Genomic DNA, 23,212 nt, shown 5'->3' with positions numbered 1-23,212 from the left:
GGTAGAGACAGGATTTCGCCATGTTGGTCAGGCTGGTCTCGATCCACCTGCCTCAGCCTCCCAAAGTGCTGGGATTACAGGCATGAGCCACCACGCCCGGCCCAAGTCTTACAATTTTTTTAAAAGCCTTACCAGTTTGGTAGCCAGGATGGTGTTGCATTGTTGATTTAGTTTCTTTGATTTGAGTACTATGAGGGTTTAACATTTTCTTTCTTTCTTTCTGTTTTTTTTTTTTTCTTTTTATTTGAGACAAACTCTGGCTCCATTGCCCAGACTGGAGTGCAGTGGTGCAGTATCAGCTCACTGCAGCCTCTGGCTCCCAGGTGTTAATCCAAACTGCACCATTTTGTAAGCCCCCTGCCATTTTCCAGACCCAGGCTGAAGTGAAACATTCCACAGGGCTTCGGCCTGCCCAAGATCCTGCCCAACATCCTGACCACATGGCCCAGGAACATCCCGACCACCTGACCACACGGCCCAGGAACATCCCGACCACCTGACCACACGGCCTGGGAACATCCCGACCACATGGCCTGGGAACACCCAACCACCTGACCACACGGCCTGGGAACATCCCGACCACCTGACCACACGGCCTGGGAACATCCCGACCACACGGCCCAGGAACATCCCGACCACCTGACCACACGGCCTGGGAACATCCCGACCACCTGACCACACGGCCCAGGAACATCCTGACCACACGGCCCAGGAACATCCTGACCACCTGACCACACGGCCGGGAACATCCCGACCACCTGACCACACAGCATGGGAACATCCCGAACACCTGACCACACGGCCGGGAACATCCCGACCACACGGCCCAGGAACATCCCGACCACCTGACCACACAGCATGGGAACATCCCCAACACCTGACCACACGGCCGGGAACATCCTGACCACACGGCCCAGGAACATCCCGACCACCTGACCACACGACCGGGAACATCCCGACCACACGGCCTGGGAACATCCCGACCACACGGCCGGGAACATCCCAACCACCTGACCACACGACCGGGAACATCCCGACCACCTGACCACACGACCGGGAACATCCCGACCACCTGACCACACGGCCTGGGAACATCCTGACCACCTGACCACACGGCCTGGGAACATCCTGACCACACGGCCTGGGAACATCCTGACCACACGACCGGGAACATCCCGACCACCTGACCACACGGCCCGGGAACATCCCGACCACCTGACCACACGGCCCGGGAACATCCCGACCACCTGACCACACGGCCCGGGAACATCCCGACCACCTGACCACACGGCCCGGGACCGTCCCGACCACCTGACCACACGGCCGGGAACATCCCGACCACCTGACCACACGGCCCGGAATGTCCCGAACACCTGACCACACGGCCCGGGAACATCCTGACCACACGGCCCGGGAACGTCCCGACCACCTGACCACACGGTCCGGGAACATCCTGACCACACGGCCGGGAACGTCCCGACCACACCTTGCTGGGGTGAAGGATCATCCTGACGACACGTTGTTGGGCCCAACTGAAGGAACATCCTGATCAGATTCTGCCGGGAACAAGGACCCAACTGCCTCACCATGGGAACGTCTCTCAACATCTTCCCGGCAGCAAGCCCTACTGCCCAGCCCCTCCCGTCCAGCCTGTAAGTGCCCACCCTGTCAGCGGCGGTGCGCTCTGGCATCAAGCTGGTCCCCCACCTCTGTAGGTTTCTGCAACATACCTGTGTTGCTGTAGAGCCGCCCTCTCTTTCTTTAACCCTCGCCTTCCCTTTAAAAAACCTAACACCGGCCGGGCGCGGTGGCTCAACCCTGTAATCCCAGCACTTTGGGAGGCCGAGACGGGTGGATCACGAGGTCAGGAGATCGAGACCATCCTGGCTAACACGGTGAAACCCCGTCTCTACTAAGAAATACAAAAAAAAAACTAGCCGGGCGAGGTGGCGGGCGCCTGTAGTCCCAGCTACTCTGGAGGCTGAGGCCGGAGAATGGCGTGAACCCGGGAGGCGGAGCTTGCAGTGAGCTGAGATCCGGCCACTGCACTCCAGCCTGGGCTACAGAGCGAGACTCCGTCTCAAAAAAAAAAAAAAAAACAAAAAAAAAAAACCTAACACCAGGCTCAAGTCATCCTCCTATCTCAGCCTCCCGAGTAGCTTGGACTACAGGCCCATGCCATTATCCGTGGCTCATGTCTGTATTTTATGTAGAGATGGGGCTTCACCATGTTGCCCAGGCTGGTCTCGAACTCCTGAGCTCAAGTGATCCACCCACCTCAGCCTCCCAAAGTGCTGGGATTACAGGCATGAGCCACCGCGCCCAGCCTAATTTTTGTATTTTATGTAGAGAGGGGGTTTCACCATGTGGGCCAGGCTGGTCTCGAACTCCTGAGCTCAAGTGATCTGACCACCTTGGCCTCCCAAAGTGCTGGGATTACAGGCATGAGCCACCGCGCCTGGCCTTAACATTTTCTTATACGCTTATTGGCTTTTTTTGTTTCTTCCTTTGGGATTGGCCAGTTAGTGTCCGTTGCACATTTGTCTTTGGGGCTGTCACTGATTTTCACAGAGACCTGTGATTTTAACGCTGAGCAGGGGCCTCCCATCTCCACCACACCTGATTTTATTGATTTTGATTTTCTCCCCTTTAATTCTTCACTTCTCTAACTCAAGGCTCAACTGTGGCCTGAAGAGCAGTCTCTCCCCATGCGGAGGCCTTCTCTAGCTTTCTCTAGCTTTCTCTAGCCTTCTCTAGCCTTCTCTAGCCTTCTCTAGCCCAGCCTTCTCCAGGCCTTCCCATCAACAGAGGAAACGCCTGCAGGACAGAGACAGGAAATACAGCTTTTCCCTGTAGGGGGTGCTGCTGATGCTTACTTTCCCCTTAAATGTTTCAAAATTCTCTCCAGTGACTATTTGAAATAAAACTTTGTTTTCACTTTATGATTATTTTTTACAATTAAAGAGATGAATTTAAAAAGACAAAAAAGTGGCCGAGCGCGGTGGCTCAAGCCTGTAATCCCAGCACTTTGGGAGGCCAAGACGTGTGGATCAAGAGGTCAGGAGATCAAGACCATCCTGGCTAACCCAGTGAAACCCCGTCTCTACTAAAAAATACAAAAAAAACTAGCCGGGCGAGGTGGCGGGCGCCTGTAGTCCCAGCTACTCGGGAGGCTGAGGCAGGAGAAGGGCGTAAACCTGGGAGGCGGAGCTTGCCGTGAGCTGAGATCCAGCCACTGCACTCCAGCCTGGGCGACAGAGCAAGACTCCGCCTCAAAAAAAAAAAAAAAAAAAAAAGAGATTCCCAAAAAAAAAAAAAAAAGACAAAAAAGTAATGTACCCACCACCGTTCATCTCCTTACTGTTCCACCTGCACCTCCAGGTTGCTGCTCCTCCCACCCTGCAAAACCCTCCCTTCCCCGCTTTCCCGCCGCGCCCGTCCCTGCCATGGGCGGTGGTACCTGTAGGCGGTGTTACCTGTAGGCGTACTTGGCCCTCAGCAGCCTCAGAGGGCCCTCGTAGGGAAACATGTCTTCATACTCAATGAGGAGGCCGTTTGCACCTAGCGCACGGAACAGAGGAAAAATCTGGGGGGTAAACAGGGAGAGGTTAGGAAGAAGTGGCCGCTGGAGCACGATGTGGCACGTCCACAGCGGGGAGACGCTTTCCCTTTCAGTCTGTGGAGACTGTGGGAGTTGCTATTCCTATTTTTCCTGGGAACCTTAAATCCGGAATGTGTACTTTATGTTATGCCAAATGAAACTCCCCGTTCCAGTGACTTATTTTGCACAGCAGGGGAGACATGCTATGAAACAGGGCTGCTACTCAACAGGTTAGCACTGGTGGCTCAGCTTGGGAGGGATGGCTCCGGCCAGCAGGGAGCCACTGAGAAGCAGCTCTTCACGTACAGGGACCCAGCAGGGCAGCCAGGCTGAGAGGCACTGGCAAGGCATAGGGGACAGGACAGCCAGGCTGAAGGGGAATGGCAAGGCACAGGGGACAGGACAGCCAGGCTGAAGGGGAATGGCAAGGCATGGGGGACGGGGCAGGAGGAGCTGGGGCAGGGGGAGCAGGGGTCTGAAGAGTTGGGGTCAGCACCTGGGGGAGGTGGGAGGAGGTGCAGAACTCATTTGTTCCTGGGCTGTACTCATGGGGTCCCTTCGCCCTCGTTCTTCTCCCCACTTCCTTCTCTTTTTTTTCTTTTGAGATGGAGTCTCACTCTGTCACCCAGGCTGGAGTGCAATGGCGCGATCTCGGTTCATTGCAACCTCCGCCTCCCGAGTTCAAGTGATTCTCCTGCCTCAGCCTCCCGAGTAGCTGGGATTACAGGCGCCTGCCCCGACGCCCAGCTAATGTTTGTATTTTTAGTAGAGACAGGGTTTCACCATGTTGGCCAGGCTGGTCTCGAACTCCTGACCTCAGGTGATCTGCCTGCCTCAGCCTTCCAAAGTGCTGGGATTACAGGTGTGAGCTACTGTGCCCAGCCTCTTTTTTTAACAGACGGGGTCTCACTCTGTCACCCAGGCTGGAGTGTGCTGGCTTGATCATGGCTTGCTGCAGCCTCCAATTCCTGGGCTCAAGTGATCCTCCAACGTCAGCCTTCCAAGAAGCTGGGACTACAGGTGCACGCTAGGCCTCCTGGATGACACACGTGCAGGAGAACCAAGGAGCCCCAACTGACAGTCGCGATGAACTGCTGGACACAGAAGGCCACACAGGCCATCAGATGTTTCTAGATGTTACGGGGCTGTGACCACCTGAGGAGCCTCGGTCAGAAAAGCAGAACCATGCAGCCAACCCACAGAAACACAAGGGGTGATGAATGGGGACCTTAAGTTTGGGAGATCTGTCACGCAGCAACAGATAACGGAAACAGAGACTCTGGCTGTGTGTAAGTTGGATCTTCTTTGCCATATTCAATTGTCAGAACGCCTTTTTTTTTTTTTGAGATGGAGCTTCGCTCTTGTCCCCTAGGATGGAGTGCGATGGCGCGATCTCGGCTCACTGCAACTTCCGCCTCGCGGGTTCAAGCGATTCTCCTGCCTCAGTCTCCCGAGTAGCTGGGATTACAGGCACCTGCCACCATGCCTGGCTAATTTTTGTATTTTTAGTAGAGACGGGTTTCACCATGTTGTCCAGGCTGGTCTTGAACTCCTGACCTCAGATGATCCACCTGCCTCAGCCTCCAAAGTGCTGGGATTACAGGCATGAGCCACCGCACCCAGCCCAAGTCAGAACGGCTTTTCATCAGCTGTGTGTAAGTTCAGTCTTCTTTGCCATATTCAATTGTCAGAATGCCTTTTCATCTCTCTGTTTGCTTTTTTCTTTTCTGTCATCTGTTTCCAAATACTGCACTTTCCATGGTGTCTACTCACTTTTACACTTCTTATAGTTTAGTCTTCATTAAAAAAATGTTTTTTCTTTAGAATTCATTTCTGAGCTCCACAGGCAATTTTTACACTTCTTTTGTCTAGTTACCACATTTCTGGGCTTGTCTCTCTTTTTTTTTAGACTGAGTCTTGCTCTATCGCCTAGGCTGGAGTGCAGTGGTGCAATCTCGGCTCACTGCAGCCTCTACCACCCAGATTCAGGTGATTCTCGTGCCTCAGCCTCCCAAGTAGGTTGGATTACAGGCGCCTGCCACCACGCCTGGCTCATTTTTGTATTTTTAGTAGAGACAGGGCTTCACATGTTGGCCAGGCCGGTCTCGAATTCCTGACCTCAAGTGATCCACTTGCCTTGGCCTCCCAAAGTGCTGGGATGACAGGCGTGAGCCACTGAGCCTGGCCTGGGCTTTTCTATTTCTGATTTATGCTGTTCTTTCACAGCTTCTGTCATCTTCTGAGCATCTTTTATCTCATTATGAAATATTATGGAACAGTGCTTCCTGCTGGGTGGGCGTGTGTGTCTGGAGCACCTTCACTGCTGCAATGCTATTCAGATCATCTTTTTTCTTTTTCTGTCGAGACAGAGTCTCACTCTTGTCACCCAGGCTGGAGCACACTGGCACAATCTCGGCTCACTGCAACCTCCACCTCCCAGGTTCAAGCGATTCTCCTGCCTCAGCCTCCCGAGTAGCTGGGACTACAGGTGCCCACCACCACATGGGGCTAATTTTTTGTATTTCTAGTAGAGACAGGGTTTCACTGTGTTAGCCAGGATGGTCTTGATCTCCCGACCTTGTGATCCACCCTCCTTGGCCTCCCAAAGTGCTGGGATTACAGGCGTGAACCACTGTACCCCGCCTTCCTTTTTCTTACCTATCTTTATATGATGTTAACACTCTTTCCTGCTTTTACTTTTTTTTTTTCTTCTTTTTTTGAGATGGTGTCTTGCTCTGTTACCTCGGTTGGAGTGCAGTGGCGCAATCTCAGCTCACTGCAACCTCTGCCTCCTGAGTTCAAGCAATTCTATTGCTTCAGACTCCCAAGTAGCTGGGACTACAGACATGTGTCACCACGCCTCGCTAATTTTTGTATTCTTAGTAGAGACGGGGTTTCTCCATGTTTCCCAGGCTGGTCACAAGCTCCTGACGTCAGGTGATCTGTCCGTCTTGGCTTCCCAAAGTGCCTGGATTACAGACATGAGCCACCATGGCCAGCCTGTTGCTCATTTTTAAGAACAGGCTCTTGTGTTTGCAATGCTGACAGGCCATCCTCAAGGCCCCTCCTCTACTGCTGCCATGTGGTATTAGAAACTGCAGGCTCTGTGTAGCTACTTCTGCAGCATTTTTTTGACTTCCGCCTCTTCTGGACGCCTTTCCCCAGGACCTGAGCATTCCCCTTTCCCTTCGCTGTTCCTGCCCAGTTCAATGTGGATTATTTCCCCGTTTTATCCTTAGCGGGGGGCGCTGTTCCTCTGGAAGGAAGTTTCATTACCTATTTCTGAGAGTCTTGCAGCCTCGGCCTCCCCTGCACCCTCCTTTAAGTCTCTTTGCACTCAGTCTCAGATGGGAGCCATTAAAACTCTGCCCCGCTTCTCCCTGTGGGAGACCTTTATTTACTTTTGAGGCTATTTTCTGGGTCCTCTGGTCTTAGCACCGTCGGAGTTTCCCTCTTTCCTCTGTTACCTCCTGCCTGGCCGCTAACCCCATACAGGTGTTATTCTGTCTGTGCTTTGGCCCCACCCACTTGTAGTTTGGGATCCGTGGGGACACCCTGATACCTAGTTTTGTTGAAGAGTGTCTTTGTTTTCTAGGGCTGCTGTAATAAATGACCATAAACTGGGTGGCTTGGCCGGGCACGGTGGCTCATGCCTATAACCCCAGCACTTTGGGAAGCTGAGGCGGGTGGATCATGAGGTCAGCAGTTTGAGACCACCCTGGCCAACATGGTGAAACCCCGTCTCTACTAAAAATACAAAAATTAGCCAGGCATGGTGGCGGGCGCCTGTAACCCCAGCTACTCCAGAGGCTGAGGCAGGAGAATTGCTTGAACCCGGGAGGTGGAGGTTGCAGTGAGCCAAGACTGCACCATTGTACTCCAGCCTGGGCAACAGAGCGAGACTCTGTCTCAAAACAAAAACAAAAACCAACTGGGTGCTTTTTGACAATAGAAATCTATTCTCTCACAGTTCTGAAGACCCTAAATCCAAAATCGAGGTGTCAGCAGACCCAGCTCTCCCTGAAGGCTGCAGAGGAGGACCCTTCCTTGCTTCTCAATAGCTTCTGGTGATCGTCAACTATCCTTGGCATCTCGGGGTTCATGGTGCATCATGACCTTCTTGGCTGCCGGCACCGTGGGGCGTCCTCCTGGGTCTTCACACTGCCTTCCCTCCGTGTGTGTCTCAGCTTCTAAATTTCCCTCTCCTCGTAAGGATGCCAATCACTGGATTAGGGTTCACCATATTCTAGTACAACTTCATCTTATTTTGATTACATCTGCAAAGATCCTATTTCCAAATAAAGTCTCATTCACAGGTCCCAGGGGTTAAGACTTGAACATATCTTTTTGAAAGACACACTTCCACCCACAAGAAAGAAGCTGTGAGTTTCTTTGGTCCTCTCTCTTGTTTTTTTTTTTTGTCATCCTGGTTGTTCCGTTTTTGTGAGAGGCTATGGGGGAAATTCAAAATCAACGCTGCTGCCACCATCTTCCTCCACCAAGAACCTTGCGGTTGTGTTCTAGGCACCGATTTCCACAGAAAACTGCTCAAAACTTTAAAGAATGAAGACAAGGCAAAAAGTGATGCTCTAGAGGTGAAAGGGAGTCCTTACCTCTGAGAGGTATGAGACCTTTGGTGGAGCTCCTTTAAGGTCTAAATGAACTAATCTCATCTTAAATGGCGTGGAACCTGACATTTCAATATTTTCTGTGAACTCCTATGGGGAAGTCTCCTCGGGGACTTCTTCCTAGTGGAGAAAATTAAGAGTTATCAACAGGGGCAGAAGCTTCTCCCTTTGCCTTTCCCCTTATACTTTCCGTTTCAGTTCTGATCCTAGCCAGTTTTGATTAACTCGGAGGAAACTCATTTTGCTAACATGAAAATGAACCAGAAGTCTTCCTCCATGTTAAGATATAGAGACCTCTGCTATGTGTGATTTGCTGCTAAAACAAAACAGCACTCAGCCTGTGGAGGAGCTGGGGTTACAGGCGCCCACCACCATGCCTGGCTAATTTTTGTATTTTTAGTAGAGACGGGGTTTCACCATGTTGGCCAGGCTGGTCTCAAACTGCTGACCTCATGATCCACCTGCCTCAGCCTCCCAAAGTGCTGGGATTACAGGCGTGAGCCACCGTGCCCGGCCAAGCCACCCAGTTTGTTTATAAGATGGTTATGATCTATTATAACACAAGTAACTGCAAAACAACTTCGTTTTAAAGACCTTGTTAAACTAGATGTACTATGCTAGTGAAAAATCGGGCAGAAGCCCCTAAACATTTTCTTATCAAGCCGCACAATGTGGTGCTTCTGTAGGAAATTTATCCTAATTTTAGGTAATATTAAAACTAATTTGTATTTCTAGAGCTCAGATCAGCTTGATTATAAAGAGGAAGAAACTGCAAAACTGACTCCAGGTTGGGGAAAACTGTCTAGGATTTAAGGTAAGCTAATAATTTTTAAAAAGCCCCCAAGTGCATCAGAGCTGAGCGTAGTATTATACTGAATAAAAGCGGCATCCAAAGGATAACGAAGCAGCTGGGGAAGGGTAAAACTTATTTATTTATTTATTTTTCCTATCTACTATGAAAGCACAAAGGATTGGGTGAGAAGAGGAAAGGAAAGCTTTGCATGTGAGACAGATTCAGTTCAATAATCCAACCCCTGGTTCCGTGCAAGGGTTCGGAGGCTTCTGACCCTAAGGATTCTGTAACACAGCAGGGCAGGCCGGTGGTGCACACGGACACCAAGCACTTTCAGTTTCGCCTACGACCAGTTACCCACAATATTCACCCCCAGGCTCGGTGCCGCTGCGGGACAGCCACGCTGGGAGGCGCCGCTCGGGAGCCCGGCCGTCCCTCTCCAGGTACAGGCACCGGGGGAAACGCTTCCAGCCGGCAGCCGCCCGGCCGAGCGCGCGGAGCCAGAGCCGCACCCACACCTCACCTGCGCCGCCGCGGTCCCGCGAGGTCCGGGGCGCAACCAGGCGGACCTCGCCCCCGCGGCTGCCGCCTCTGCTCTGAGCCCCGCCCAGATCGGCCGCCGATTGCTCGGGCCTGGCCGCCAGCCCAGGGGCCGATGGCCGAGCGCGTCGCTCCCGCGTCCCTGCGCCGCGCCCGCCTCGCGCTCCCTGTCACGGCGTTCGTCCCCGGGCCTGGCGCCCGCGTCCGGCTCGGCTCTGCGGCGGCCTGGCCCGATGGCGCCTCAGCGGAGGGCCGCAACCAAGGCGCCCGAGAGCAACGGAGCGGCCGAGCGCCGGAACCGGAGCAGGTAGCGGCGAGGAGGGGAAAGGCGCGCGCTGCGGCGGCTGACTGGGCCGTGGAGTGGGCGGGACGGGGTCTGACGGGGCGGGGCCTGGCCCGACGGGGGGGGTGGGGTGGGGCAGGCGGGGTGTGGTCTGCCGCGGAGGGGCGGGGCCTACCGCATCCCATGCTGGGAGCGGGGCAGGTGCGGGCGGAAGCCGCGGTGGCGGACAGTGGAGGCCCACCGACCCCAGAGGGGCATGAGAAAGAGAAGGGGGCTTTGCTTCCAGCCTGATGAGCTGCTGCTGCTGCTCCGGGAACCTGCCGTTTGGCTGTCGCTGTCGCGTGGAGTAACCCACCCAGCAGCCTGGAAAGTCCGCCTGAGCCGGGAGCGTGCCTCCGCCTTCACTTTTAAACCACGAAGATTGCTTTCCCCGTGGAATTCTAGAGGATCGGGTGCCATGGAGGAATGCTTAGTTTTAGGATTTTAAAATGTTACAGGTGATCATTGGTTTGCAGGTGTTAGTGAAGGATCTTCTGGCGTAAAGAATACAGCTTCTTGCTTGCTTGATATTAATATTTTGCTATTTTCGAGAGTGCCCAATTCCCCTCTATTGACGAGTTGCACACTGAAGCCGTCAGTTAAGGAAAATCAGGAGGACACCTCAGGTTTGGATAGCTACAGTGACTCTTAAACCTCATAGTTTGTTCTTGAGATTTTTATCCCCTCTTCATCTCAACTGCTTTTGGAGTCTACCAGATAGGATATTGTAGCAGGACGAGCCGCAGACAAAACTCCTCAGACACCGAATTAAAGAAGGAAGAGGTTTTTATTCGGCCGAGAGCGTCGGCAGACTCGCGTCTTAAGAGCCGAGCTCCCCGAAAAAGAAACACTTGGCCTTTTTAAAGGCTTACAACTTTAAGGGGTCCACGTGAAAGGGTCGTGATAAATCGAGCAAGAGTGGGAAACGTGACTGGGGGCTACATGCATCAGCTAACAGAACAGAAAGTTTTACTATGTTTTTTTCTTACAGTGTCTGGAATTTACAGATAACACAAGTAGTTTAGGCCAGGGGTTGATGTTATTATTATTACTTTGTTTAACTCCTAGGACCGGGTGGTGGTGCCAAGGTTGTCTGGCTATTTATCTTACTTTTGTTTCTTTCTCTCTTTCCTTCTGTCTTGTGAACTAGGCAAGGTGGGGGGAGGAGGGCAGCAGTGGTAGTAGTGGTCTCCTTCCTTAATATTAAATGCCTTATGCTAGTTCACAGCTATAATTTTTTTTTCTTTTTCTTTTTCTCTTTTTTTTTTTGAGACAGAGTCTGGCTCTGTTGCCCAGGCTGGAGTGCAGTGGCACAGTCTCGGCTCACTGCAACCTCCACCTCCTGGATTCAAGAGATTCTCCTGCCTCAGCCTCCCAAGTAGCTGGGATTTCAGGCGCCCGCCACCACACCTGCCTAATTTTTGTATTTTTAGTAGAGACGGGGTTTCACCATGTTGACCAGGCTGGTCTCGAACTCCCGACCTCAAGCAATCCGCCTCAGCCTCCCAAAGTGCTGGGATTACAGGCGTGAGCCACCGCACCTGGCCACAGCTATAATTTTTTTTAAAGCCAGTCAAATTTAGCAGTGGGAGGTTGTATACCAACGTTAGTGACACTAAGGTTATTAAGTTCTGGGAACCCACTATCATCGGACTAGCATGAAGCTATAATTTTATTAAGCATAAATGAATGACCTAGCAATGATTTATAAGTATTCTACCTTTTCCCAAAAGCCAAATCTCTCCAAAAGACTATTTCAAGTATAAACATACACCTACCTATTTTCTTCAATAATAATATGAGAAGTTATTTAATACATTTTTAAAATTTCCAGTTCACTTGTACATTTTCTGAAATACCGAATAACAGTTTTTGTCAGCACTGAATGGTTAATATAGAAATATAGACTTTTGAGGCTGGGCGTGGTGGCTCTTGCCTGTAATTGCAGCACCTTGGGAGGCTGAGGTGGTCAGATTACTTGAGGTCAGGAGTTCGAGACCAGCCTGACCAACATGGTGAAACCCCATCTTTACTACTAAAAATACAAAAAAATAGCTGTGTGTGGTGGTGCACACCTGTAATCCCAGCTACTTAGGAGGCTGAGGCAGGAGAATTGCTTGAGCCTGGGAGGCAGAGGTTGCAGTGAGCCGAGATGGTGCCATTGCACTCCAGCCTGGGCAACAAGAGTGAAACTCTATCTCAAAAAAATAAATAAATAAAAATAAATAAATAAAAGAAATATTGTCCTAATATACCTTAAATGAGCCTTTATTCAAGTTTTGGAAATACATGTGTCCAAAGCCCTTCTCTTCTCAGTGGTGGGACAGACCCAACACCTGCTCCTTGGAGCAGATGTGAAGCTTATTTTACAGGAGGGGAGTGAGTGCGGCCCTGATGGAATACCTGAGCTGTAGGGGGCTCACCTCTGCCCCACTCTGGAAACAGCCTTCCTCCAGCGGCCCCTGTCCTTAGGGTTCACCCCTGCATGGAGGCCCCCATCACTACCAGCCTGTCCTAGAACAGCTGCACCACAGGGCACCCCATCCTGTCCCATTTTGCTAAGCAAACCCTTTTAAACATCCTTATTTTGTTGTGAAACATCTCACATTAAAGTGGCATTTATTTATTTATTTAGATGGAGTTTTGCTCTCATTGCCCAGGCTGGAGTGCAATGGCACAATCTTGGGTCACTGCAACCTCCGCCTCCTGGGTTCAAATGATTCTCCTGCCTCAGCCTCCCGAGTAGCTGGGACTACAGGCATGTTCCACCACGCCGGGTTAATTTTTTTTTTTTGTATTTAGTAGAGACAGGGTTTCACCATGTTGGTCAGGCTGGTCTCGAACTCCTGACCTCAGGTGATCTGCCCGCCTCGGCCTCCCAAAGTGCTGGGATTACAGGCATGAGCCACTGCGCCTGCCTCAAGTGGCCTTTATAAGGAGCATGTCTGGCCTTTTTTTTTTTTTCTTCTTCTGCTTAAAACCCATGGGTCTCTATTGCAGTGTTTCTCAAACTCCCTGGCTCAGGAGGCAGCTAGTGTGTATTGGAGACCCCTGAAGGGAAAGGGAGGGAAGAGTCCGTGTCTCCTGAGTGGACAGCGCTGGCCCCAGGCAGGAAGCCCTCGTTTCGGGGGTGAGGTGTGAGTGAAGGCCGGGTCATGGCGCATGCACTTTGATGATTGGGGAGCGTTTTCTCTGGCTCACTCCGCGTTTGGGTGACGTGGCCTGTTTTCTGTTCTCAGCACCAAGAAGGACCGATCCCCGCGGGAGGTGCAGAGGCTGTGGCAGAGGCCGTGGCTAAGAACTGCGGGCCTGGGGGCCGGCCTTGTGCTCACCACACTCCTGCTCTGGAGCAACTTAGGGGCCGAAGACGGGGTCACAGAGGTCCTGGCCCGCCGTGGCGAGGTGGTGGCGGGGAGATTCATCGAGGTGCCCTGCTCTGAGGACTACGACAGTCATCGCAGGTTTGAAGGTACAGTGCCACAGGCTCTGCGGTAGTTCAGAAAAGCAACGCGTTAAAATGAGACTCAATGTGGTTAAAGGACATTGGCTGAGACGAAGGGGTGGGAATTGGGTTGGATGTGGTATGCTTGGGGGTAGCAGATGGCCTCTCCCCTCCTGCAGGCTGGCTAGTCCACACCTGGCTGGGAGTGCAGGTGTTTCGGGCCCTGCCCATCACTGCCCGGCCACGGTCAGCGTTTTAGTAAGCTGTGCGGTCCAGCGGAGGAGATGGTTTGCCTTAGAAAGATAGGGATGAGAAAGTCAAAACCAGAAAGATTTTTTGACTGGAGAATGTGGTACAGTCGGAGAATGTTGGGGAAAATGTAACAAGGAACGACCGGCAGCCCTTCTGCTGTCCTGTGCCCCAGCTCGTCTCCCCCGCTCCCGTTCTGCCTGGGCCTGATATGGGGGTGGTGGTGGTTCCAGGGCAGCCCAGAGCCTGGAGCAGCGCTGCGGTTAGCAGGGCCGGGGGTTCAGCACCCTGGAGAGCGGACGGCCCCGGAGCTGGGCTGACCGGGCCGGCCAGTGCAGACCCCGCTGCCTGTAGGCCTCCTGTCACTTCTGTTTTCTTGAGCATTCCATGCTATCTGGATGTTTAAAAAATCTTAGTTTTAAAAATCCAAGATGCGCGACTGGGTTTTTGAGGCAGAATTCAGGTTTTAAAAAATTCAATTCAATGCTTTGCACTTGAACCAAGAAAAGATTGCCAAGTTCTTCCACAAAGGGGCGCTGTTGTGACGCACGTGAACGTGGTCCCAGCTGCGCCGCAGGGAGGGACGCGACCGCCTCGGGGTCAGGAAAATGAAAGTGTTTCTGTTGCGGGTTGTTGTGGGTGCTCTCTCTTTCTTAGCAGTTCTCTAACATCCCAGCTTTGCAAAACTCTTTTTTGAATGCCAGCACCAAGCAGAATTTTTTCTTGCGATCATTAATAATTTATCGACATTAAAAATGGTTGGAATGGCCTGGAGCAGTGGCTCATCCTCAATCCCAGCACTTTGGGAAGCCCAGACAGGAGGATCGCTTGAGGCCAGGAGTTCAAGACCAGACTGGGAAACACAGTGAGACCCCATCTCTACAAAATAAAAAATGAGCCAGGTGCGGTGGTGCACGCCTGTACCCCCAGCTCAAGAGGCAGAGGTGGGAGAATCACTTGAACCCAGGAGGTTGGGAGGTCGAGAGGTCGGGGCTGCAGTGAGCCTAGAGTGCACCACTGCACTCCATCCTGGGTGACAGAGCGAGATCCTGACCCCTGCCAAAAAAGAAAAGAGTTGGAATGAGGGAGGGGGGATGGGAAGTCCATGTTTAATGGGTTTGGGATTTCACCTGGGGGAGGTGGAAAAGTTCTGGAGGTGGTGCTAGTGATGGCTGCCCGATGCAATTGTGCCTGATGCCACCACACTGCACACTTTTTAAAAAGCTTGGTTAAAATGGTAAATTCTATGTTGTATGTATTTTACAATAAAACAAATGGTTTGATGTATTTTCTTTTTCTTTCTTTCTTTTTTCTTTTTTTTTTTTTTGTGGACAGAGTGTTACTCACTCTGTTGCCCAGGCTGGAGTGCAGTGGCGTGATCTGTCTCACTGCAACCTCCGCCAAGCCTCTTGGGTTCAAGTGATTCTCCTGCCTCAGCCCCCTGAGTAGCTGGGGCTACAGGCACCTGCCACCATGTCTGGCTAATTTTTGTAACTTTAGTAGAGACGGGATTTCACCCATGTTTCCCAGGCAGATCTCGAACTCCTGACCTCAGGTGATCCACCCGCGTTGGCCTCCCAAGGCGCTGGGGTTACAGGTATGAGCCACTACCCCGGCCTCTAATTTTCATTATTATTGTTTTTTAACTCATGAGTTACTTGGAAATTTAAAAAATTTCTAAATGCATGGGATTTTTGGTCATTTTTTACAACTTTATGGGTATTTCTCCTGACCCACGCTCATGTGCACAAATTCTCGTCACCAGTTTCTGTCCCCTTCACCCACCAGTTATGGAAAGGGGCATCAGAATCTCCACTGAGTGTGGACCCAGCAGCGTCTCTGCTTTGGCTGCCATATGTGTCGTGGGACAATGTTGTCTGCTGTTTGCTGTCCCTTCCCCTTCCTGTCGAGTCGCTCCTGTGCCACAGGGGACCCTCTCTTCCCTCTAGTGATTCTCGTTGCTAGTACAGAGGCTGTGCCACAGGCCTGTGTGGCTCTCATTGCATTTGCCGTTTGCTTTCCGCTTTCCTGTGTCCTCATGTTTAGTGGGGGAAATTTTATAAAAAAGCATAAAATGACTTTCTGTTTTTGAAATAAAAAGACTATGTCCTTTAGATCATTTAACCACATGTAACTACAGCCCCCCTTCCCTGATATTCAACCAAGTGGAGCTTTGTTTATCTCCTGGAACAAGGTCATTGCGGTGCCATGTGATGCCTGGGTCCAAGCCCCTGATGCTGGCGCTCAGCCCTGAGTGCGAGGCTTTTATTCCCATGGTCCCGAGAGGGAGGCTTCACGTCCAGGCTCAGGGTTGGCTTTCTAGGCAGGATGTAGGGAGAGGGAGGAAAAGCAAATTGTGGAGTCCCGGTTGGCCCCATGTCCTGGTGCTTGTGGGCTGCCGTCTCATAGTCAGGCATGGCCTGCGGCCTGCCCAGCGCACAAAGCCAGCTGCACTTCATACCAAACCACAGGGGCGGGTCGCTGGGCCCCTCTCTGACAGTCTGCTGTACCTTGTGCATCTGGGCGATGCTGCCTCAACCACCCTGTCCCTGTCCCAACGACTCTGCCCCTGCCCCGACCACCCTGCCCCAAACACCCTAACCCTGCCTGACCACCCTGCCCCATCCACCCTGCCCCTGCACCAATGACCCTGACTCTTTCCTGTCCACTCTGATCCTGCCCCAACGACCCTGCCCCTGCCCCAAACGACCCTGTCTCTGCCCCTGCCCCGACAACCCTGCTCCTGCCCCGACCATCTTGCTCCTGTCCCAACGACCCTGCCCCGTCCCTGCCCCCGACCACCCTGACCCCCATTTGAGCTGCTTCTTCCTTTTCTCTCTCAGCCTCCGCAGGTCACCGAGGTACAGGGAGAGACAGGGGGATGTGGGGAACAGTTCGCTGTGCCCTGGGGAAGGACTGAGGCCAGACCCACAAGCTCCGCTCTGGTCTCAGGAGGGTTTTCCGCTCCGGTGGTCTCAGGAGGATTTTCCGCTCTGGTGGTCACAGGAGGATTTTCCGCTCTGGTGGTCACAGGAGGATTTTCCGCTCTGGTGGTCTCAGGAGGGTTTTCTGACGGTGCCTGTGGGTGTCTGGATCTGCAGTCAGTGATGGTTCAGGAATGCTGTCGACGCCGTGTCTGGGGCTTCTGTGGTTTTCCCAAGGTTTGGGGCAGCAACAGGTGCTTCTGGATTAAATCTCCAGTTGGAGCCACTGGAAGCCAAGGACGCCCAATGAGACATGAACTCCAGATACACTGCACAAAGCGCATGCACTCTGGAGAGCTGCGGTTGTGTGTCTGAAATTCACATTTGACCGGGCGTATTAGCCAGCTGTGGCCCCTATCCCCTGGAAGGGCATGCGCCGGTGGCCTTGGAAACTGCATCTCACCCTGGCTGTCCCCTCCCAGGCTGCACCCCCAGGAAATGCGGCAGAGGTGTCACTGATGTCGTCATCACCAGGGAGGAAGCGGAGCAGATTCGCAGGTAACCGCCCGTCCCTAAGCACGGTGGGATTTAAACAAACACACGCGGAGTGGGGCCAGGGCGGGAAGCAGAGCATTATTAGTAATAAAGCGGTTTTAAAGATTTTATTGCTGGGCTCGGTGGCTCATGCCTGTAATCCTAGCACTTTGGGAGACCGAGGCAGGCAGATTGCCTAAGTTCAGGAGTTCGAGACCAGCCTAGGCAACACGGTGAAATCCTGTCTCCACTAAAATACAAAAAATTAGCTGGGCGTGGTGGCAGGCACCTGTAGTCCCAGCTACCTGGGAGGCTGAGGCAGGAGAATTGCTGGAACCTGGGATGCAGAGGTTTCAGTGAGCCGAGATTGCACCACTGCACTCCACCCTGGGCGACAGAGCAAGACTCCATCTCAAAAAAAAAAAAAAAAAAGAAGATTATATTATAATTTTTTAAGAATTTCCGCGCTGGGTGCAGTGGCTCATGCCTGTAATCCTAGCACCTGGGGAAGCCAAGGTGGGTGGATTGCCTGAGCTCAGGAGTTTGAGACCAGCTTGGGCTCATGGCGAAACCCCGTCTCTACTAAAATACAAAAAATTAGCCAGGCGTGATGGCACGCATCTGTAATCCCAGCTACTCAGGAGGCTGAGACAGGAGAATCGCTTGAACCCCGGAGGTGGAGCTTGCAGTGAGCCAAGATCGTGCCATTGCACTCCAGCCTGGGTAACAGAGTGAGATTCTGTCTCAAAAAAAAAAAAAAAAAAAAAAAAAAAAGAATTATGTGCTTTCAAGGGCCAAGCTCAGATTTTCCAATTTCAGAAGAGGAGACCGTGGCCCTTAGTGAAACAGTAGCTGAGAGAGTACCTGGAGGCCCGGGCTCCTCTGCAGAGGTCATGGCCGCCTCTGGGGACTGCTGCTGAGTGCCCGTTGCTCCCCACAGAGCCTCCAGGACACTGCTCAATGACCACTCAGTGTCTGCCCTGAAACTGCCTCCAAGGAGCCCTTCAGCCCACCTGGCTGTGACTTGTGGCAGCACAGGACGCCACTCAGAGGCTGCTGGTGCTGGACTTTTCTTACTGAGATCTTAAAAGAAAGTTTTGATTTTCCAACCACTTGTTGAGATGCTAAGCGTGTGCAGCCCTGGGCCACGTGCCCTGCCCTGAGATTCTCCCCAGGGAGCCTGCCCCCAAGGATGCTGCCTAGCTCCACGTGGGGTTACTGCGTCTCACTGAGGCACCAGCGTGTCCCCGCTTGGTGTCCATAGGCGGCTCCCAGCACCTGTGGCAGCTGGGGGCGGTCCTCTCTGGTCCAGCACTGCTGGCGCGTATGTGTCTTTCTCCCACTGTGGGCAGGGCCCCTATCTCCTGAGCTGGTGAATCTCAAAGCTTCCCCCACCTGCCTGAGGTCCCAGGAGAGATGGGGAGCAGCGGGCCCTCCCCTAGATGCTCCCTAGGCTCCTTAGCTTGGCCCAGGTGGCTTTCAATGTTGAAGATGAGAGATTAAGCCCAGCCATTCATGTCTTCCCTCCCTCCCTCCCTCCGTCCCTCCCTCCGTCTCTCTCTCTCTGTCTCTCTCTCTCTCTTTCTTTCTTGACTGAGTCTTGCTTTGTTGTCCAGGCTGGAGTGCGGTGGCATGATCTTGGCTCACTGCAACCTCTGCCTCCCGGGTTCAGGTGATTCTCCTGGCTCAGCCTCCAGAGTAGCTGGGATTATAGGCACCTGCCATCACAACTGGCTAATTTTTGTATTTTTAGTTGAGACGGGTTTTCACTATGTTGGCCAGGCTGGTCTCGAACTCCTGACCTTGTGATCTACCCGCCTTGGCCTCCCAAAGTGCTGAAGCCCAGTCGTTTCTAAGCTGAGTCAAATATTGACAAGACAGCCGGGCGCGGTGGCTCAAGCCTGTAATCCCAGCACTTTGGGAGGCCGAGACGGGCAGATCACGAGGTCAGGAGATCGAGACCATCCTGGCTAACACGGTGAAACCCCGTCTCTACTAAAAATACAAAAAAAAAAACTAGCCGGGCGAGGTGGCGGGCGCCTGTAGTCCCAGCTACTCGGGAGGCTGAGCCAGGAGAATGGCGTAAACCCGGGAGGCGGAGCTTGCAGTGAGCTGAGATCCGGCCACTGTACTCCAGCCTGGGTGACAGAGCAAGACTCCGTCTCACAAAAAAAAAAAAAAAAAAAAAAGAAAGTTGAGTCCTTTGGTCTAAACATTTGTTTACATCATAAACATTAAACGTGCAGGACCCACTAACATTGCATTAATTGTGCTGATTGACGTTTTGCCTAGATGATACATTATAGACAATTCCAGTAACTAAATTCCGAATTATTTTCTCCCTACAGCATAGCTGAGAAGGGGCTCTCCCTGGGAGGATCTGACGGAGGGGTGAGTTGAATGTAGTTCCTGCCCCCTTTATTTCACCCTTTAACTTTGCTCTCACTTGGATGGGAAGGGGAAGGCACAGACGTGCAGGGTTCCCTGCATGCCCCCAAATGTGGGTGGGGCCCACCATGGTGTTTCTCAGCACCAGCTGCAGCAGCTGCACCTGACTGAAACCTGTGCAGCAGACCCTCGTTGGGAAGAGTGTGTCCTTAGATGTGTGTGGCCATCTCTTCATGGCATGTCACAGCCTGCCTGGCTCCAGTTCACGTTGGGGGAATAGAGGGGGTTGGAAGCAGAGAGCCAGCAAGGGAGAGGGGTGGGAGCCCAGCGAGGAGATGGCTGTGTGTGCTGGACGCGGGGAGCTGCCGGGAAACAGCAGAGCCTCCGTGGGACAGACATGCTGCAATGCATCCTGCAACCTCCGAACTGGATGCTTCCATGGACGCCCTGTGGGGCTGTCGTCCCCTGTGTGACGCTGCAGGGTGTCGGCTGATGGCCTCGGAGAATGTGTTCACCTGGAGCCCGTGGACATGATCTGATTTGTAAAAGGGACCTTTGCAGATGTAATTAACTTAAGGATCTCAAGATGAGATCATCCGGGATTTTGGGTCCTAAATCCAATGGCAAGTGCCCATAGGAGAGAGAGGCAGGGGGAGATTTGAGGGGGAGGAGGAAAAGGTCCTGTGAAGACGGAGGCAGAGATGGGAGTGGTGGGGCTATGGGAAGAGGCGGGCAGCACCTCCCCTGGAGCCCTGGGAGGGAGCAGGGCCCCGGCCACACCTCGATTTTGGACTTCTGGGCTCCCGAACTGTGAGAGAATAAACTCGTGTTGTTTTAAAGCCCTGGTTTGTGTTACCGCAGCCACAGGGATCACGGAGTCAGCACCCGCCGTGGTCTCACCTTCCTGACGGGCAGTGGCTGAGAGTCAGTCCCCAGTGCAGCTGGTGTTAGCGCAAATTCCCATGCGGTTTCCTCAGGGTTATTTTCTTGCTTGGTGTGTGGAATTGTCTGAAGATCTGTTTATCTCTGTGTATTTGGTGATCGCTTTGAATTATAATCACTGAATAGACCTGAGTCTTTCTGCATCTTTGAAACTTCTAAGAAATTAATTTATAGACTCTTCAAGAATTTCAAAATATTTCTATGATGGTCTGTGTGACTTTTTTTCTGCAAACTCTTTTCTCTTGGGTTCTGAAAATTAAGTTCCTTTTTTTTTTTTTTTGAGACGGAGTCTCGCTCTGTTGCCCTGGCTGGAGTGCAGTGGGGCGATCTCCGCTCACTGCAACCTCCAACTCCTGGGTTCAAGCGATTCTCCTGCCTCAGCCTCCTGAGTAGCTGGGATTACAGGCATGTGCCACGATACCCAGCTAATTTTTGCATTTTAAGTAGAGACGAGGTTTCACCGTGTTAGGCTGGTCTCGAACTCCAGACCTCAGGTGACCCACCTGCCTTGATCCCTCAGAGTGTTGGGATTACAGGCGTGAGCTGCCATACCCTGCCTGAGTTCCTTGTTTTATTTCAATTTGGTTTGGTTCAGTTTGGGGGCTATCTGTTACAGATCTGTGAGTGGGTGGGTTTGTGTTTCACCACTTCCTCCACGTTCACATGGGAAGTTGTCCTGCACAGAGCTGGCTGGGCCGCTGCGTTGGGTTCAGTTACCATTCAACAGGCCCACGCTAGGTTGGTGCCGCAGGACCAGTGGCCGTGACGATGAGGAAGGGGCAGCAGTGGGGCTCCTCTGGGGTCATAGGTGGGGTGACTGACGTGGGCTGGAAGCCTCTTCCTCTGAGGATGTGGGGAAGGACTGAGAGGTGGATGGTCGGGCAAGAAACACTTCAGTGCCTTACAAAGTGACGACTCAGGCCTGGCATGGTCCGTGCTGTGGCGCCAGCCACCCAGGAGGCCAAGGTGGGAGCACTGCTGTGAGACGTTTGCTCGAGAGAAGTCAACACTTGCCTACGGGGACACGTGATTGTGACCGGCATGGAGCTGCACAGAGGCGGCGCCAGACTGAAAACAGCCCACACGTGCCACCATGCCCGTCCCCTGGTTCTTGTTCTTTAGGTCACAGGGAACAAAAGTGTTTGGTCCGGGAATTTTTTTTTTTTTTTTTTTTTTTTTTTGAGATGGAGTTTCGTTCTTGTAGCCCAGGCTGGAGTGCAATGGTGCGATCTTGGCTTGCTGCAACCTCTGCCTCCCAGATTCAAGCGATTCTCCTGCCTCAGCCTCCCAAGTAGCTGGGATTACAGCTGGGATTACAGCCCGCCACCACGCCTGGTTAATTTTGTATTTTTAGTAGAGATGGGGTTTCACCATGTTAGCCAGGCTGGTTTTGAACTCCTGGCCTCAAGCAATCCACCTGACTCAGCCTCCCAAAGTGCTGAGATTACAGGTGTGAGCCGCTGCACCTGGCTGGTCTGGGAGGATTTTAAGAAGGTCCTGGGTTGAGGCTGGGTGCAGTGGCTCATACCTGTAATCCCAGTACGTTGGGAGGCTGTGGTGGGAGGATCACTTGAGCCCAGGAGTTTGAGACCAGCCTGGGTAATATAGTGAGACCCCATCTCTACTGAAAAAAGAAAAATTAGCCGGGTGTGGTGGCGAGTGCCTTTAGTTCCAGTTACTTGGGAGGCAGAGGGTGGGAGGATTGCTTGGCCTGGAGCCTGGAATATTGAGGCTGCAATGAGCTGAGATTGTGCCACTGCACCCTAGCCTGGGCAACAGAGTAAGATCCTTTTTACAAAACAAACAAAAAAACAAAACAAACCTGAGGTGTGTGCAGGACAGACCTTGGTAACTCGCATTTACCATCTGTGACTTTTAACAGCCGTTGCCATTGCTGCGGCTGCAAGCTTTACTCCACAACGTCTTTTCCAGGCATCCATTCTGGACCTGCACTCAGGGGCCCTGTCTGTGGGGAAGCACTTTGTGAACCTGTACAGGTGAGCGCTGCAGCGTGACCTCAGTGCTGGCTCTAAAAGCCAAGTGAGCGGCTCCGTGCCTCCTAGCCATGGACACGTAGATACGTGGACACGCGGACACGGGAGGGAGGATCTGGCTTGGTGCAGCCTCAGGGCCTCAGTGGCTGTGATGTTGGCCAGTTCCCTTGTGGCTCGCTGGGACGCAGGAGCGGGAGGTGTGGGCTCTCTACAGCCTGTGCGCAGGGGGCTTGTTCATGAAGCTTTAGGGGAATCTGGTGTTTTTTGTGGGCCGAGGGACAGAAGGGATGGGAGCAAGAGGCAGCAGAGGTGGGAGGCTCCCAGGAGCAGCTCCAAGAATCCGATGGGGCCTCTGATGCTCCATGAGGCCCCGAGAGAGCAAAGAGACCCTCCCCGCCTGGATCCGTGTCAGCCTCATGCATTAGCCCCGGGTCCCACTCCCGGCTGGCTCCTTCTTTGTTTTTATTATTATTATTATAATTTTGAGATGGAGTCTCGCTCTGTCGCCTAGGCCGGAGTGCAGTGGCACAATCTCGACTCACTGCATCCTTAGCCTCCTGGGTTCAAGCGATTTTCCCATCTCAGCCTCCTGAGTAGCTGGGATTACAGGTGCGCACCACCACGCCCAGCTACTTTTTGTATCTTTAGTAGAGATGGGGTTGCGCCATGTTGGCCAGGATGGTCTCGAATTCCTGACCTTAGGTGATCCGCCAGCCTTGGCCTCCCAAAGTGCTGGGATTACAGGCGGGAGCCGTCGCACCTGGCCCCAGCTCCTTCTTTATAGCAGTTATCATTGTGGAAATGGAGTCGCTCTGAGTTGATTTTCAGGGACTTGAGGAATGGCTGAACTGAAAG

General features: G+C 52.7%; 4 protein-coding genes across 28 annotated transcripts in view; 1 reads left to right on the top strand and 3 right to left on the bottom strand.

Moving 5' to 3' along the window:
* HEXD (hexosaminidase D) overlaps nt 1-9,924 on the bottom strand; it is a 26,881-nt gene extending 16,957 nt beyond the window's left edge. For 12 of the 21 annotated variants that reach the window (XM_077973490.1, XM_077973489.1, XM_077973473.1 and 9 more), the window contains exons 1-3: nt 9,546-9,924; nt 8,215-8,349; nt 3,477-3,586 (exon numbers count right to left, since the gene is read on the bottom strand). Coding sequence is in view for 8 of the 21 variants with exons in the window: in XM_028837035.2 (XP_028692868.1) it covers nt 3,477-3,586; nt 8,215-8,298 (194 nt within the window). In the remaining 13 variants the exon portion in view is untranslated. Of the gene's footprint in view, nt 1-3,476; nt 3,587-8,214; nt 8,350-9,392 lie in introns of all 21 variants that reach the window. The other 9 variants (XM_028837036.2, XM_077973477.1, XM_077973485.1 and 6 more) reach the window with 5 other exon arrangements.
* Nucleotides 1-23,212, bottom strand: part of NARF (nuclear prelamin A recognition factor) — a 165,835-nt gene that overhangs the window by 63,543 nt on the left and 79,080 nt on the right. The gene's annotated exons all lie outside the window — the stretch shown is intronic.
* On the bottom strand, nt 148-3,006 carry LOC106994162 (uncharacterized). Its single transcript, XM_077973493.1, is given in 3 exon segments — nt 148-413; nt 416-1,788; nt 2,114-3,006. Coding segments are annotated over 2 exon segments (1,389 nt in total). The 5' UTR covers nt 1,692-1,788; nt 2,114-3,006; the 3' UTR covers nt 148-300.
* Nucleotides 9,671-23,212, top strand: part of OGFOD3 (2-oxoglutarate and iron dependent oxygenase domain containing 3) — a 27,237-nt gene continuing 13,695 nt past the window's right edge. For 2 of the 5 annotated variants that reach the window (XR_013405809.1, XM_077969497.1), the window contains exons 1-6: nt 9,693-9,869; nt 10,132-10,342; nt 13,124-13,353; nt 16,982-17,057; nt 19,382-19,424; nt 22,296-22,360. Coding sequence is in view for 3 of the 5 variants with exons in the window: in XM_077969497.1 (XP_077825623.1) it covers nt 10,311-10,342; nt 13,124-13,353; nt 16,982-17,057; nt 19,382-19,424; nt 22,296-22,360 (446 nt within the window). In the remaining 2 variants the exon portion in view is untranslated. 5 annotated transcript variants of the gene reach the window in all.

The sequence above is a fragment of the Macaca mulatta genome, chromosome 16, assembly GCF_049350105.2.
Source record: "Macaca mulatta isolate MMU2019108-1 chromosome 16, T2T-MMU8v2.0, whole genome shotgun sequence".
Taxonomy (NCBI): Eukaryota; Metazoa; Chordata; class Mammalia; order Primates; family Cercopithecidae; genus Macaca; species Macaca mulatta.
Note: the sequence above shows the minus strand (reverse complement) of the source record. Positions and strands in the feature narration are given on the sequence as shown.